Source organism: Cajanus cajan, chromosome 7 (genome assembly GCF_000230855.2).
Source record: "Cajanus cajan strain Asha chromosome 7, NIPB_CcT2T_4, whole genome shotgun sequence".
Taxonomy (NCBI): domain Eukaryota; kingdom Viridiplantae; phylum Streptophyta; class Magnoliopsida; order Fabales; family Fabaceae; genus Cajanus; species Cajanus cajan.
This window is the reverse complement of record NC_138523.1, coordinates 66,914-83,975: the sequence shown is the minus strand read 5'-3', so window position 1 is coordinate 83,975 and position 17,062 is coordinate 66,914. Positions and strand designations below refer to the sequence as shown.

Genomic DNA, 17,062 nt, shown 5'->3' with positions numbered 1-17,062 from the left:
AACTTGAACTAATCTTTAATTTAATTTATTTAGTAATCTAGAAACAATGTCAAAATTAGATTGAAAAGTCAACAAGACTCAAAGAAAAAGATTTAGTTAACTTATTAATGACATACTAGTAAATTTTAAGAGCTCTATTAAGTAAGCTTAAAAGTATATTGAGGGCATGTTTTGACAAACAACTTATGTAAGACCTTATTTACTAAACTCTTATGTAATAGGAACTTTTATTATAAGTGCTTAAAATTCAAGAAGTTCTTGCATTTGGACATACATGTTAACAAATACTTATACAATTTTAAAGTGTTTTGGTGTATCATTATTTATGTACTTATAAGATGTCATTTCATTTTAAAAATTAAAAATTGCAAATTAAGTTTTGTTTGGAAATAAAATAAAAAGACTTAAAAAAATGATTTTAGCCGCTACAAAATTAGTTAATTTTGATTTTAATCCTTGTAATTTTATTTTGTTTTTTGTTTTTCATCTCTCTAAAAAGCCTGTTATTTTTTAGCCCCTATTTTTTGTGTAATCATTTTAACAAATTTTCATTTATTTAAAGATTAAGTGAACATTCTAAGTGTTACACAAATTGTTAATAATATCACATCAGTATTTAACACCTAAAAATTCATTTAAATCTTTAAAATAATTATTATTCATCTATCTTAAAATAATTGTCAAAGATAAAAATTGTGACACTAATTTTTTCAAAAATGAAAATCAAAGAAAAATATTTTTCAGGGATCCAACAAATATTTATTTATTTTATGAGGACTAAAAATAATGCTTACAAATTTAAGATGGATGAAAAATAAATTTTTTTTTTACAAAGATCAAAATTAAAACTCATAATTTTAAAAGGATTAAAAACCTACTTAAGCCAAATAAAAATATAAAAAAAGTTACTAAATAATTTTTAACAATGACAAAGATCAATGAACATTTTGGGTTCCGTAAATCATTTCCCTAATTTAGTTACAATGAAACTTTTCTTCCATAATTTTAATGCATGAGCGATACTTGATACGCTACACAAATTTGAATTTATGAATTGCTATACAACTATACAAGTTTTGATCAATGAACGGAAAAACCTATCCATTCCTACCGCCACACCCCCCCCCCCAAAAAAAAAAAAAAAACCATAGACAATTTATAGGTCATTTTTAAAATTTGTTGCATGCTACTGTTACATACTAATTAATGGAAGGTAATATTGGATTCATCCCAAGTCCGTATCCTCCAAAACTACCTGGTTCTGCATGCTTCACCCTACCAAAGTGTCTAATATGACGCAGAAGTCTTGCTAGGAAGGTATTGTGGCATATGGTGGAGCTGTCACAGACCAAAGCTAAATGTTTGCGTGCTCTTGTGATGGCAACATTGATTCTTCTGCTATCCCCTAGGAATCCAACGGCTCCCAGATTGTTTGATCGTACCTATTTTGTTATTATTTTAAAAATGTGTTGTACAAGTCGATGATGTCAGTTCATGTTTAAGACCAGTACTAGATAAATATTTCAACAAAGTGATTTTCAAATTCAGAATCTCAGGATTTGAAGGTTCGATAATCAAACTGGTAGTAGTAATTGATCATTTATCTCATCAAACATTAAAGAATAACTTTAAATAAACACCCAATTGCAGAAGTTAATCATGAAAAAGTAGAAGAGAGATAGTGAATTAGAAGAGGACAGCATTGAAGCAGTAGTGGCCATCAATGTTTAAGTAGTGAGTATAATGACACCTCCAATTGGAATAAGGATGGAAGGGGCTTCATTTGACTTGCTTCAACTTGCATTTAAGGTTGTATTGTCATAATATTTTTCTATCAGTATTAAATTTATTTATTTATCAACCAGAAAAGTGTTGAAATGATGGATCTAAAGATTGGTTTCCGATCATACCATGGATAAAATAACTGCATCAGCTTCCCGACCTTGAAAACTGTCGATGGTCGCAACCTCAGTACCTGCAGCTTCGGGAAATTCATCAATCTTGTCCCTCAAAAGTTGAACCTGAGCAACATAAGGGGATTGCACTGCAATAGCAGTTGGGCTAACACCTGCATTTCCGATTCAAATTACCAAGGAAAATTTTACATCAGGAAACACAATGACAAATAAGTTTCATCACAAGATTTCATAACATCAAAAGACTCGGAACTTATTTTGCTAAAATATGACAACAAAAAATGGTATGCATTAACGCCTTTTTCTTTTTTCTTGGATTAAAAATACTATTTTCAAATATATATTAATTTCTATTCCGTACCAATCTCTTTGGTGGATTCAGAATGGAGAGTAAAACTAGTACTCAGGTCTTCCACCGTGATTAAATACAGACCAGTATCTCCACAATTCATGGTAGAAGTTTTTCAAATTTAGGAACAAATTACCACTCAAATGGTTACTAGTTAAGAATGATCCAAAAGTGGTTACATAATTAACCATTCAAGTAAATAATAATGTTAAAAAAGTAGTTATTTAAACATCAGATTTTGGCCTATAAACAGAAAAGACTAACGCACCAGGTTATTAACACCAAAAACCATTTGTAACAGGCCCACTGGTACAACGTTAAGGTGTCCATGGTGCTACACATTGCCACGTGTGTCCACTCACTATAGTAGTTGGGCTAGGGGGTAGTGACCGGAGTACCATTTATCCTTCCGTCTTGGTCATTTTGTTTTTTGTTCTTACAATTTCTTGTTAATAATACCACAAAACATTCAAAAAGGAATTTTTTATGTTTTAAACTTGTAAGATATTGCCAAAGGAAAACCTTTATGAGTCAAATGTGATTACCAGCATAAATTAAGGAAAAGACATGCTGCAAAACTATCTCAGCTTCTCCTTCATTATACAACGAGCCTGTTCCTGCTGGGTCTAGATGCTCTTCGCAACCAACTGACAGACTTCCATAGGGCATTCTAGTATCTAGCAATAGCAGTGGGCATTGTGTTATCCAAGTAGGCTGCAACAACAGCAAGGTCAAGCTTTCCATTCATGTAATTAGAATAAGTAATACTAGAATTAAATAGAGAAAAAAAGATAAAGATCAATACATAATCACATAAGCCCCTGGGTCAAAAGCACACGTAACTCAAAATATGACAAAAGCTAAGACTGTCCATAAAATTGTAATGAATAAGCAGCTAATCTTTCATATATTTTTTTTTATATTCATACAATAATTCTTGACAAAGCTCTTTCATGAAAAGTTCTGACTTGTACATCAGCAGCATTACATGTTGCCTATTAAGAAGCTTGAGCTATCAATACTGCACCGACCTGTTTATAAGCTGAACAGGTTGACAAAAATATGGTTCGGCATGTTCGGTCAAGGAGGGTCATAGGGGATTTGCCAATTTTATATTAAAATTTTGCAAGTGAGCCTCATAAGTAACAGCCCTACTCATTTGGCGCTCTACATTTCAGAAATAGAAATTTAGCTCTCTCTGCCTCCCCAACCCAGGAATACTTGCTCTATTCCCCTGAAGTGTGAAAAGCATGGATCTCAGCATGTGTCTTATTTATCAAAAGTAACACCATTTCCGGTCAAGGAGGGCCATAGGGGATTTGCCAATTTTATATTAAAATTTTGCAAGTGAGCCTCATAAATAACAGACCTACTCATTTGGCACTCTACACTTCAGAAATAGAAATTTAGCCCTCTCTGCCTCCCCAACCCAGGAATACTTGCTCTATTCCCCTGAAGTGTGAAAAACATGGATCTCAGCTTGTGTCTTATTTATCAAAAGTAAGACCATTTCCGGTGAGATTCTTCTGCAGCAGGTACTAGGCTCACTGACTCAGTCTTTGACAAGGAGGTGTGATGTTTCAGGGGTTTGATCTCTTACAAGGATACTCGTCATTGTCACCCTGCTTACCTAGTTCTTATGCCTCCACTGTATCTGATAGAAGGCTTGTAGTAAAACAGGCCTGTTAGGAATAAGGGGATTAGGCCAGGAACTAGCAGCTCCCAAACTGATGTGGCACAAGAGTCAGGTTAAAAGTTAGCATTAGTCAGAAGTGTGGGTTAGAGTTAGCGGCTGTTATTTATATGAGGGTAACAAATTAGGGGATCTTGTTGTTAAACAATGTAAGGCATTTAGGAGAGTCCAGGGTCTCTCTAATTTATCTGGAGCATTGTCATCTTGTATGCCCCTTTTCAGGCTGTACTCACACTCAGACTTGGAGTTTTTTGCTATTCAACAAAGATTCTTTCTTTCCTTTTTCAACAGTAACAGTGTAACAACTAACAATACAAAGAAAAACAAAACACTGTCTGAAAATATTACTTTTGTAAAATTTTCATAAACTTGAATGATTTTGAGTAGCTTCTCTGAAATTAAGGACCAGCAAGATAAAACCAGTAACAAGAATAAGATCTGAGATACTTTAGTTAAGACAAGATATAAATAGAAAGCTTCACTTAAATGAAAATGGAGATATCATTGATTGGCATAATACCTTGACAAAAGGAGAGTCTACAAGAAGATGTGAAAAGACAGTCTCTGAGGACTTCAACAATCCTCCGTACATCTCCTTTGAAGCCCAACTAGCAATTGCATCATTCATACGGTATTGAGTTGTTAACCTGGTGGTGAGAATCCCTTCATGCAAAGTTGCAGCTCTCTCCAGTAGAGATACTCCTAGACCACCTTCTAAGGCCTTTCGTGATAATATAACAGGAGCAAGTTGGCATTGATCACCAGCAAGAATACAGCGCTTTCCCTGCAGTATGGGAATCCAGCAAGAGGGTTCAATTGCCTGTCCAGCTTCATCTATGACAACCAAGTCAAAAGTATCTAGCCTTCGAATCAAAGGATCAGCTGCTCCAGTATTAGTGGCAAGCACAACTTGAGCACTAGATAGAACTTCATTTATGGTCTGCTTTTCTTTTTTCTTCAGTGACCTTCCCAGCTGCTTCAGAAGTTGGCGTATGCCCGCAGCTAGTGAATCATCCCTTAAACAAAGTCTTAAATCTTTTCTGAGATCTGACTTCTTCCTCTCATACTCTTCTCGAAAACTTGAAAGCTTAGCATTTACAATTTCTCCTAGAGACTTTGATCCCACAATTTTTGATATACGAGCTGGATTTCCTACCCGCACAATATTTAATCTGACATTTGCAAGCTTTTCAACCATGTTATCAACAGCTGCATTAGTAGGTGCTGTAACAAGAACCCTTTCACCTTGCTGAACAGCACATGCTATAAGTTGCTTGAGCAAACCAGTCTTACCTGTACCAGGAGGCCCTTGGATAACCAATACAGGCCTCTTTCTATTCAAACCCAGTGCAATTGCTCTTTGCTGAGAATTGTCAAAGGTTTCACTTCCTAATGCTCCATCCAATTTCTCGTCTGCCCAGTCAGCCAAATGATTCTTCTCAAGCCATGTAACATCTTCCCCATCTCCAAACAGTGTAGCAACAACAGAAATTGAAGGATTCTTCTTTCGCAAACCATTCTTCTGAAGCAGCATTAAAGCTTCACAGTTCCGCTGGAAAAGTCATAAGCTTACTTAAAGACGTGTATGTACATATAAATCAGTGAGCTAGGGAGTAAAATTTTAATGAAATTAATGAACAGAACCATCACAGTCAAATTACGTTGATCTGTTTAAAACTGATCACCAGAATGCAGAATTAGTTAACACTTCTATCCATAACACTACGCCTGTCCTTTCCATAGCAAGTGGTAAAATGATGTAACCACAAGATATATTGTTGTAAATAGGAGTTTCTTAGGAGATTTGAATTATTTTACAATCTTCCTTAATTACTTTATTTCTATTTATTTTCGTAGTTACCTATTTTAGGGACAAATGCATCTCTATAATAGGGTAAGAGAAGAATGTAATTAGTAAGAAACAAATTAATAGAATTCTCTCTTACAACTTGGTATCAGAGTTCCTGTCCTTGGGATCTCTGTTTCCACTGCCCTAAAACCAGAAAAACCAGAGTTGCTGCCACCCTCTTCACCACCGGCACTGATGCCGCCATTGTTGGAGTCAGTAGTGGGCTAGAAAGGAGCATCTAGATCCTCCCTATTTAACGCAAATTTGAGATATTTGTCTCTCTCCTGTTGTTAAATTATTGAGTTCATCCATGGGTGATGCAAATCCTCCTCCCTTTCAACTGGAACTAGATATAACATGTAAGATAGAGATTGATTGTCTAAGAATGATGATTAAATCTGAGTAAGTCCTCTAACTCATGTACACTGTCTATGAAGGGTATGAGTACTTTCAATACTTCTAGCTTCATTTCTTAGGAAGTTTGGGTTCTTGATTCTGGGGCACCAAATCACATGACCCCCTTTCCTTCACTCTTTGCATCATATTCCAAAACAACACCAAACAATTCATTACAATTGCTAATGGAGATAATGTGCCATTATTGGCTCTAGCAGTATTTAACTTGAGCCCTCTATTTTCTTACATAAGTCTTACATGTCTCGAAATTGGCTAATAGTCTTATCTCTTTACAAAAGCTCACTATAGACTTGATTTGTTCAGTAACATTTTTTCATTCTCATTATTCCTTGTAGAACCTAGCCACAAGAAAGACAATTTTAATTGCTAAAGAACAAGGTGGTTTATACTTCCTAGAGCAAAAGAAGAATGTTGACAAGAACATGGAGTCAACCTCAAACCACCATGTGAAGACTGATACTTGGGCAACTTCTCAAATATGGCTTCAACGTAAGAAGCTCAAACATCATCCTTTTAGTCTTATTAAATCTTTGTTTCCGCATTTTTTTACATAAGTTTTTGTTGATTCATATAATTGTGATGTTTGTCAATTGTCTAAACATCATGAGTCCTCTTTTCCAATCAACGTAATAAGAGTTCTTTTGCTTTTGAATTAATACACTCTGATGCGCGGGGACTCATTGTGAAATCTATCTTTCGTGCTAAATGGTTTGTGAGTTTATTGATGACTGTACACGGGTAACATAGACATATCTTATGAAAAATAGATATGATGTTGGTCATGTATTTGTCAATTTCTTCCATCTTGTTAAAAATAAGTTTGGTAGTCCATAAAAAGACTCAGATTTGATAATGGTACTAAATATGTGAATTATGATTTGTCTAAACTTATCATTGATCATGGTATTGTACATGAACTTACCTATGTTAATACCCCTCAAAAACATACGGTTGTAGAAAGGAAAAATCGTCATCTCCTAAAAGTTGCTAAAGTCTGACTTTTCCAAATGTTTGTTCCCAACACTTATTGGGGAGAAGCTATCTTAACTTTCACCTATCTTATAAATAGGTTACCTACTCGAGTCCTTAATAGTGTAAGCCTTATTGAGTTGTTACGGTAATTGGTTATTTCTTCCCCTTTTATGTCAAGTTTATCCTATCATGTTTTTTGTTGTGTAGCTTTTGTCCATTCGCATTGTCTTCATTGAGGTAAATTCGATCTGAGGGCAATCAAATTTGTCTTTGTTGGTTACCATCAAATAAAAAGGGGTACAAATGTTATCATCTCGAGAGTTGTAAATTCTTTTTTTCATGGATGTCACTTTCCATGAAATGAGTCCTTTTTTGTCTATCCTGGGTTTCATGGGGAGAAAATTTTCGAACCTGAAGATGAGTCTTGCTTAAAGTTATTACTAGTTTTGTCTCTACAGGATGTCCAAAATGAAAAAGAGAAAGATAAATTCTTTGGCATAAAATATCAAAGAAAAAACCCACCTTAGTTCCATGGTAAGAGGAGTTGTCTAATCCAGAGGTGAGTAATCCAGAAGATAATTTTGAGGAAGTAAGTGTTAATAATGATATTCTTGTTGCTTTGGGGAAAGGAAAAAGATCTTGTGTTAAATATCCTATTTCACAATATGTTTATACTAACCATTTGTCTGTTCAACATCAAAGTTTCATTGTTGCCATTGATTCAATAAATATCTCAACTTCAATCCAAGAAGTTATGAGAGAAAAGCATTGAATTCTAGCCATGAAAGAAGACAAAAGACATTGGAAAAGAACTCAACATGGGAGATTGGAGACAAACCCAAAGACAAGAAAGTTGTTGGGTGCAAATGGATATTCACAGTGAAGCACGGAGTTGATGGGATAGTAAATAAATACAACGCAAGATTGATAGCAAAGGGGTACACACAGACTTATGGGGTAGACTATGAGGAGACTTTTGCATCAATGGCAAAGATGAATATAGTACGGGTTACAAACGTGATCATGGTTTGGAAGATTTACCCAAACAATGATTTCCTTGGGATACAAACGTGATCATACTTTGTTCATAAAACACACCCCTAATGGCAATCTCACTATACCTAGTCTATGTAGACGATATGATCATTACAGGTGATGATGAAGAAGAAAAATTGACCCTAAAGAAGAAGTTGGCAACACAGTTTTAGATGAAAGACTTGGTGAAGCTAAAGTTTTTCTTGAGAATAGAAGTTGCTTATTCCAAGAAAGGCATATTTATCTCACAAAGAAAATATTTCCTTGATCTTAATGAAATGAAAAAGTTGGGATGCAGAACCTTAAGAGTTCCAATTGAACAGAATCACAAAATTGGAAGTGAAAAAAGTCTTTCGGTAGATAAGTATCAATATTAGAAATTGATAGGGAAGCTAATTTACCTATGACACACTATACCAGACATTGCTTATGTTGTGAGTGTAGTTAGTCAATTCATGCATGACCCTCAAGAAAGGCATATGCAAGTAGTTGATAGGATCTTTCAGTACTTAAAGTCGAGTCTAGGGAAGAGATTACTATTCAGAAGAGTAGACACCATGTCTTTGGAGATTTATACTGATGCATATTATGCAGGGTCAATCACAAATAGGAGATCAACTTTTGGATATTGCATGTTCTTGGGAGGGAATTTGATGACATGGAGGAATAAAAAATAGAACGTAATTGCTTGGTCTAGTGTAGAAGCTGAGTTCAGAGCCTTAGCACAAGACATATGTAAAGGGCTATGGATGAAGATTATTTTTAATGTCTTCAAAAATAAAATAGTTACCTATGAAGTTGTTTTGTGACAAGAAGTCACAACATTGCTCACAATCTAGTTCAACATGACAAGACCAAGCATATTGTGATAGAAAAACACTTCATCAAAGATAAGTTAGACACTGGTCTTATTGTTACAGCTCACGTCCCTACTGGACTCCAAGTGGCGGATGTACTTACTAAGAGACTTCCTACTAGTAGATTTCAAGAGCTAATAAGTTGGGAATGATTGAAATTCATTTACCAACTTAAGGGGAAGTGTTGTAAATAAAAGTATCTTGAGAGATTTGATATTATTTTATAATTTTTATTTATTTACTTTATTTTTTTTTATTTTCATAGTTACTTGTTTTAGGGACAAATGTATCTATATAATAGGGTAAGAGAAGAATGTAATTAGTAAGAAACAAATTAATAAAATCCTCTCTTACAACTTATATATTGTACCCCATAGTTAGAAACTGAATCCATTACTACATATTCAACCAATCATGATATACTAATTAAGTTATTCACATTCATAGACCGCAAGAGATGTATAGAGATAAGTCATAAAGAGGTTCATGAAGGACTACTAGTACTACTTTTCCCCGTGGAAGTCATAGGATATAAATTTAAAAAGAAAAAAAAAAAAAAAAAAAAAAAAAGGTGTTGATCTATGATTTAATAACAGAAAAGGGCAATGCTAAACAAATAAAAAGAAAGAAACAAGACAGGAGCTGCAACAAATTATCCAATATAAGATGAGGTTGTCAAAATTATGGGACTTCAGGTATTGAGGGAGGAAAATGAGAGAATAGAAATTGAATATTCTGAAATTAATATTGATTTTATATGGCATGACGTGTCACAGAACATATAGCACTGACCCTTATTTATATTAATGCTAGACTCATAATCTGAATAAAATGAGGAAATAAACAGTGAAAATCTATGGAAACATGAAAACCAATCCTAACAGATAATCTAAGATATTCTAAATTACTCTAAGATGCAATCAAGATATGATAAGATACTTTTCATATATTCTAACAACAGTAAGTGTAGGATAGTAACTAACATAGAGAAAAAATTACAAATCATTTCATGGTTAAAAGGACATATGACCTGATCAATAGAATTACCAATGCAGTTGATGTGGAACATACAACAGTAACTGAGTATTATTTCTTCAGGAAGAGAAAAATAATAAATCATATACAGTTTTTTAAACATGACTTAAAACTACATCCACCGTCTCTTTCCATCTCAGGAGTAATGGATGCTTCCCAATTATTAACAGAAATATTGACAACATTAAATCCACTAGAATTTTCCAATTCAATCTTCATAGTTTGGATCAAACAACTTGCCATCTTGTTAATGTCAAGAATTAAATACATTCTCTTGTATGATGAATGATCAATATATTATTTTAGAACAGAATACATAAACATTGTTTGTACATGACATCAGCATTTCCGTAAAACCCTAGAGTACCTTGACAAGGTAGAGATGACTGCAATAATTAGTCTAATATTTAACTTAAGAATGTCATAATTTCTAAAATAAAAGGAGCTTTGTATGATTTTTTTCATAACCTCAGGGAAGATCTATGTTAGTTATACAAATAGGAAAATTAGAATCAATTAATGTCCACAGCCAAACAGATAAAGAGATCAATATTATGATAAAATTGGTGTCAACTGTCAACATGTAACATCAACTTTCTAGCTGTAAAAATTTGGTGTTTAATAGTTTAGACTCTTGGATTATGAAAGTAAAATGCATATTGACAGTTTATAGTAAACATGCTTATAATTATTAGACTTGTCACCTTCTAAATCAAAATAGATGAATTAACTAATTAATAGTTGACCATAGATTTTTCTTTTTCCTTAGATACCATTGATTTTCTTTTATTGTACTTGATTAAACACAAAAATTAAACACTCATTACACCCTGATTCAAAAAACTACTTAGTTTCAACTTTCATAGAATTCATGGAGCCCTTTCAAATTGTTTCACTAACGCTTCTTGGAGCCACAAAAGTTTTGGCTAAATGAAAGAAACCACACGATAGATTACAATACCTCATAGGTAACCGTATCAGCCAGTCCTTGAATACGATCAATGCGTACACTCTTCCCAAATAGTTTAGAAAATGTAGGATCACCATGGCGTGACTCTAGAGCAACTGTAATACTATAGCCATCATCCCCGAAACTGTTTACAAATCCTTGTATGCAAGAAGTTGTAATTGCACCCCTGCTGTCACACGTTCTTACACAAACCATGTCTCCGGGTGAAAGAGTGGTAGGTGGTAACCGATGGTTTCCTTCAACCTTGAATAACACCAAATGCATTCCCCCAAGTCCTGTTTACATAATGAAATATGACCATACCAGGCAGACTGAATTTAGCTACTCATCTTTACTGAAGAAGCTTTTTAAGTTTCAAAGACTAAATTGATAAGAGCATCCTATGCATGTCTTTCATTAGTTAAGACAAAATGCGTATACATAATATAGATTTTTGAAATATAACTTATTGATTTTCTTGGGGTTTATGACTTAGATTATTGGCATCGACCAGATCACGTAATTATGATTTCCATTGTAAACCTACATGAGTCAAGGTTCATCTAGGTCCGAGTCTCTACCTTCCATGTGTATCTATTTTCTAATCTCTCGATATACAGTTTAAACCAATATTAGATATAAAGTATATTGGTACAGAACTATCTACCTATCCATGTAAGACTATTATAAAAATTTTATGTGGTGTATTAATTGATTAACAATTTGTGGAATTTGAATAAATAAATTCCATGTTAAAAATTGCTTACTTACTTCGTAATTATATGTAAATGTAAAATTTTAAAATTTTTAGTATTGATATTAATAAGTCAATACATAGATTTTTCAAAGCAATATGTCATAAAAAGATGTAATGTAGTGTATTTATTTAAGCATAAATTTGAGAATCAATATTAGAGTCGCTGTTGCTGAGAACCAGAGAAGACGCGTTTATATAAAGATGTGTTACTATACCTGTGAGGGAATCCAATGACAACTACAATGGCCCTAAATCCAAATTACTAAAATTACATGATTTGGTTATTCCTATGCAATGGACCTAGACATTATTTACATAGTAACACATTGGCACTCCATCTCAAGAAAGAGCATATGGGTCATCATATGCATCAAGCCTGTTAGTATGAATATTTAAGTACTTCTTGAAGACTCAGATAAATTATCTATTAGTTGATCATTTGAAATTTTGAATTGACGAAGTGAGTGGTAATGACTTCAGATAAAATCTTCACTCTAATGAAATAACATTCAATATCAATGTGTTTGCTCTTCGCGTGAAACACTTGATTTGAGACAATATGAAATGCAGCTTAATTGTCACTAATGGGTATCACCTGCAGCGTGATTCTTTGAACTAAATAAGATGAAAAGTGGTTGATGTAATGGCTCGATACTATTCTTTAGCACAAGATATTGTGACCCCATTTGTTTCTTACTATTCCAGAGTATAAGATTATCCCTACTAAATATAATAGCAAGAAATGATTTGATTGGAGAAAAGAAAACAAACCGCTAGTATGTTTCACCAAGATGTTTGATATAGTCCATGTCTAAAATATCAATGAATTTCCTGTACTTTACCACATATTATATATCATGTAACTCATAAGCATGTCAACAATTCAACTTTTATAGCAAACGCACCCATAAAGGAAAGACTAAATTTAAGAAGGAAAGTCGATGTGAGACCCTGATGTACACAATGCATTTGTCTGAATAAGTGAAATGAAAAGTGGAAAAGCAGAAAGACCTGTAGAGGTACTGATGGCGTTTAAATTACAAATAGTGTCGCAGAGTTCTTGTTGAGGCTGGCCATGGCTAACCAAGAAATCAATCGGTTTTGAAGAATCAGAAGTATCATCTGGTTTAGGAACAGCATCCAATTCCTCCTGAGTAAACTCCAATTCAGCATCCCTTTCAATTCGGAGCAGTTCCGACATGTGGTTGGTGAATTCGTCAATCCTGTGCTGTAAGGCTTTGACCTTTTCTAAATCCATTCCTAAAACGCCTTGAACAGTTTTCGGCTGCGTTATCTTTCTCACAACTGCCCTATGCTGAGCTGCAAATGAACCATTCTCAATCTCAGGGAGCAATGCAATAAGACAAAACTTAGATAGTACTGTTGGTGCCGTCCTCCAATCGAAACTTGAATTTTACCTTAGTAATACACATATTGTCAGAGTAAAACTCCAATTATGATCATAGAACAGCACCTATAGTACTGTATGTAAGTTGTGAACAAAAAAGTGTTCATGTAAGGAGGAATAGAGACCTGAATTGGCGAGGGCCTTAAGCAGTTTCCAGGACTCGGTGTCTCGCCAGTCGTGAACCAAGGACTTACTCTGCAGGTCTTGGAGAACATCACGAAGCTCCCTCTGAAAATGGTCGAATAGAGTGGGATAGTGGGTGCAGGCCTTCAAGCAGATAACTTCAAGGCCAAGGGGCATCGGAACTGCATTCAGGTATGGCTGGGCCTGCATGATAAAAGTGAGACCCGGTCGCATGCGCTCCCACAGCTCCAACTCTCCCTGTAACTCCGCTGCTGCCAAATCAGATGCCATAGCCCTCATGCTATCGCGAATCCACCTCATCACGCTCTTCCCAAGATCCTTCTTCCCAATAGGGTCTCCATTCTGATGGATACCACTACCCTCCTCCTCCACCGCCTGAGTCTGAGAAGAAGACCAACTTTTTTCAAAGCCGCTTCTCCTTCTTCTCCTTCTTCTACTTTTGGCATCACTGGGAGCCTTAGTTTCACTGCTACTGCTGTTGGCGGCGCTTCGAATGAGTCGATGGGTTCCGAATGAAGGGGACAGAGAACACGTGGACATGGCATAGGCATTGTTACGGCAGAAGGAAGAAAAACGAACGTATCCAGAGGCATTATTACAACGGAAGCGCTCACTTGCAGTTGCAGCCCCTAATTTTGCTCTCGCCGGGACTTTACCACAGAAGAAGCAAGTGAGCGCTGTTTCCATCGCTGCAATTCACAAAACCATACTCAATTGATTACAGAGTTAGACTTAAGTACGCATAGGTTTTTGTTGTTCCTTTTTATTCCACAAGCGCCAAGATGCCATGGTGGACAATTTGAACCGCGAACTGCATTTGAGGCGTGGAAGGAAAGAGGTTTATTTATTTTTCTTTTCATTTATGTGAAAGGAGAAATGAGGCAGAAGTGAGATTTTTAATGAAAGCGAGAAGTATGCGAGAAGGATAGAATCGGTACAAATTCTAACAACACAACACAATGCGGCCAACCCAAGATCCAAGCTCCTCCTCTCATTGGCTGCTACGATTTTGTGGCGTGGCTGCCTTTAGCCCTTCTACTTCTTGCTAACGTGTTCCTTTCCCGTTCGCTTTTTTAATTTTAAAAACAATAACAATAAATTCTGTTGTTGTATTTAATATTCGCAAATGGCGATTATTTCCTTATTTTACTTCGTAAATTAAAAATAAAAAAGACGCTTGTTTATAATATATATATATGAAAAGGGTTCAAACGACACCGATGTAACTTTTACTAAGTATTACACTACTTAATAACTTTATATTAATTGTGAATTTTATAAATCTAACCGTTAGATTGAAAGTTCATATCATTTTATATGTATATATCAAATTTTGTTAAAATTGAATAATAACTTGAAGGTAATCAAAATATTCATATTTTAGTATATTTTGAAGTGAATATATAACATCAATTTTGTTTTATAAAAATGAAGTATCAAATTATTTTTGATTAATATTAAGAGAGGTTGATTTAAGTTTGTTGTTAAAAAGAAAGATGTGCCAATTCTTTCCTTTCTCACATTTTTTTTTTTACGCTTTGGAGAACTAAGGAGAGGAGAAACTATGAAAGATCACTCTAGAACCAAGTTTATTGCACCCAACACTAAATAAGATAAGAGGGAGTTAAGGTGTAAGATAATTGTTGGGTAGTGAGGTTGGCTCCGAACCTATTTGTGTTGTATAAGGGAAAATTTTCAATTATTATTTATTTTCATTGTTGTCTTTATCATGACTATTTTACTCTTGAACTATTATAAATTGAGATTATCTATGATTAATTTCATGTATTAAATGAATTTGGTATGATTTGAGTTGCCCAAGATTCTTATGGGAACTCTAAAGAGATGTGTTTAAGTGTTACTCTCTCCGTTTTTTTTTCATAGTCGTTTTGTCAGAGTTTGTTGTTTTTTTTCATTATCATATTACTAAAATCAATGAGTTATTAATTTTTTTCTTCCATTTTTACCCTTGATAATTAATACATATTTCCTGCATAACGTGTGTATTTATTTTTAATGTCTACCTAATTTTTCTCCAACTACTCATATAAAGTTAATGTGCATTTATAAGAGTAATATGTTCCCAACAAAATATTATAAAAAAACAAAAAAAAAGGAACAACTATTTAATGGAGTAGTTCAACAGTCTAAAAAATGCAAAAAATAAATAAAGCGTAAAATAGGAAAGTAAGTAATAAATATTTTTGAAAACTAAAATATCAATGATTTCCTTAAGTCCCGTGCAAAACCTTAAACGACTATGAAAAAAAAACGGAGGGAGTATTGTGCAAGCAATTAATAAAAATGTAATTATGTGCAAATCTTGCCTTTTAGAGGCATAATATGATTATTTTGGAGTATGTTCCATTTTGTGTATGTAAATCAATGGATTGGAGAAGAGAATACTAAAATTGCCAGTTGTAAAATTGTTTGTAAAAATGGCATCAAGCATTGTTTTCAACACTCAACATCGTGATAGTAGAAAACCAAAATTGCTATTTGTGTAAATGACTATTTTGTACAAAAATATTTATAAAATATTTTAAAAAGATTTTTAAGGATTCTTTTAATTTATCTAGTTCGTTTTTTATTTTGTCAACCTTTATACATATAAGTGTTTTTAGAACTTTTTGAAGAATTTTTTTTCTTCTACATTTTAGAATTCTTTTAATTTTATAACTAATTTAGTTTTTATTTTTTATAACTATTTATAAATTAAACTTTAATTAATATTTTAGTATGTACAATACACGTGGTAATATTTATTAGGTTAAATACCTCTTTTGGTCCCTTATAATGTTTTTTGTTTCAATTTAGTCTCACTTTAATTTTTGGTCTCAATTTGGTCCCCAATAACTTAAATTAGTGCAATTTGGGACTTCTGTTCAAATGATTTAGACGGAGTTAACTGTTGGCCACGTGGCATCTACGTGGATGCGCACGTGGACGCCAAAATTCTTGAAAAAACCTGGAACTAGAACGGCCCGTTCTGAAACCAGAACGGGCCGTTCTGATATTAGAATGGGCCGTTCTGGTTTTTGAACGGCCCGTTCTGGTTTTAGAACGGGTCGTTCAGAATTCAGAACGGCCCGTTCCAGAACGCCATGTTTTTTATTATTATTTTTTTATTATATCTATTAATAAATATATAATAAATATAAAATACAATAAACTAATATTCATTTATGAATAAAACTAAAAAAAAATCAAATAAGATAAGACCTTTCAAAATATTTCTTTGATTTGAATTTATCTAGTTCAAAATCTTGACTAAAATGCCGCAATGTATTTCAAAAATTGAAAATAAAATTCAGGGTTTAGGGGTACCTCCTCAAGAACAGGTTGTTATTGATGGGGTACATCGTCAATGACTTTAAGGAAAAACACTATTTCGTTTTATCTTTGACTGTATAGTGTCAATTTGATAATAAGTGGTTCACTCCAGTTTGACTAACAATGAAATAAAACTTGTTACCATTGTCCTTAGTGATACACTGCATCATCCTTAATGATATACTGTATAGCCCAAATGTTTAGCGATTGAAGTTATTAATCCTCATTAACAATATTACTAAATCTAGTGTTTGAAATGCTTTGTATTTTCCCTAAAAAAAATGCTTTGTATTTTGGTTTTTTTGTGCACGAAATTCTGGACCAGAACGGCCCGTTCTGGGTATACTG

The 17,062-nt window shown here is 33.8% G+C and overlaps 1 protein-coding gene across 1 annotated transcript; it reads right to left on the bottom strand.

Annotated features, from left to right (window-relative positions):
* Positions 1 to 935: 935 nt before the first annotated feature.
* LOC109815618 (P-loop containing nucleoside triphosphate hydrolases superfamily protein) lies at positions 936 to 14,261 on the bottom strand. The gene is made up of 7 exons (XM_020380376.3): positions 13,363 to 14,261; positions 12,841 to 13,149; positions 11,085 to 11,368; positions 4,479 to 5,510; positions 2,811 to 2,979; positions 1,911 to 2,068; positions 936 to 1,442 (listed from the first exon to the last, which is right to left on the bottom strand). Exons 1-7 carry the CDS (start codon positions 14,066 to 14,068, stop codon positions 1,200 to 1,202), a joined length of 2,901 nt encoding a protein of 966 aa, XP_020235965.1. The 5' UTR covers positions 14,069 to 14,261; the 3' UTR covers positions 936 to 1,199.
* Between the last annotated feature and the right edge of the window lie 2,801 nt (positions 14,262 to 17,062).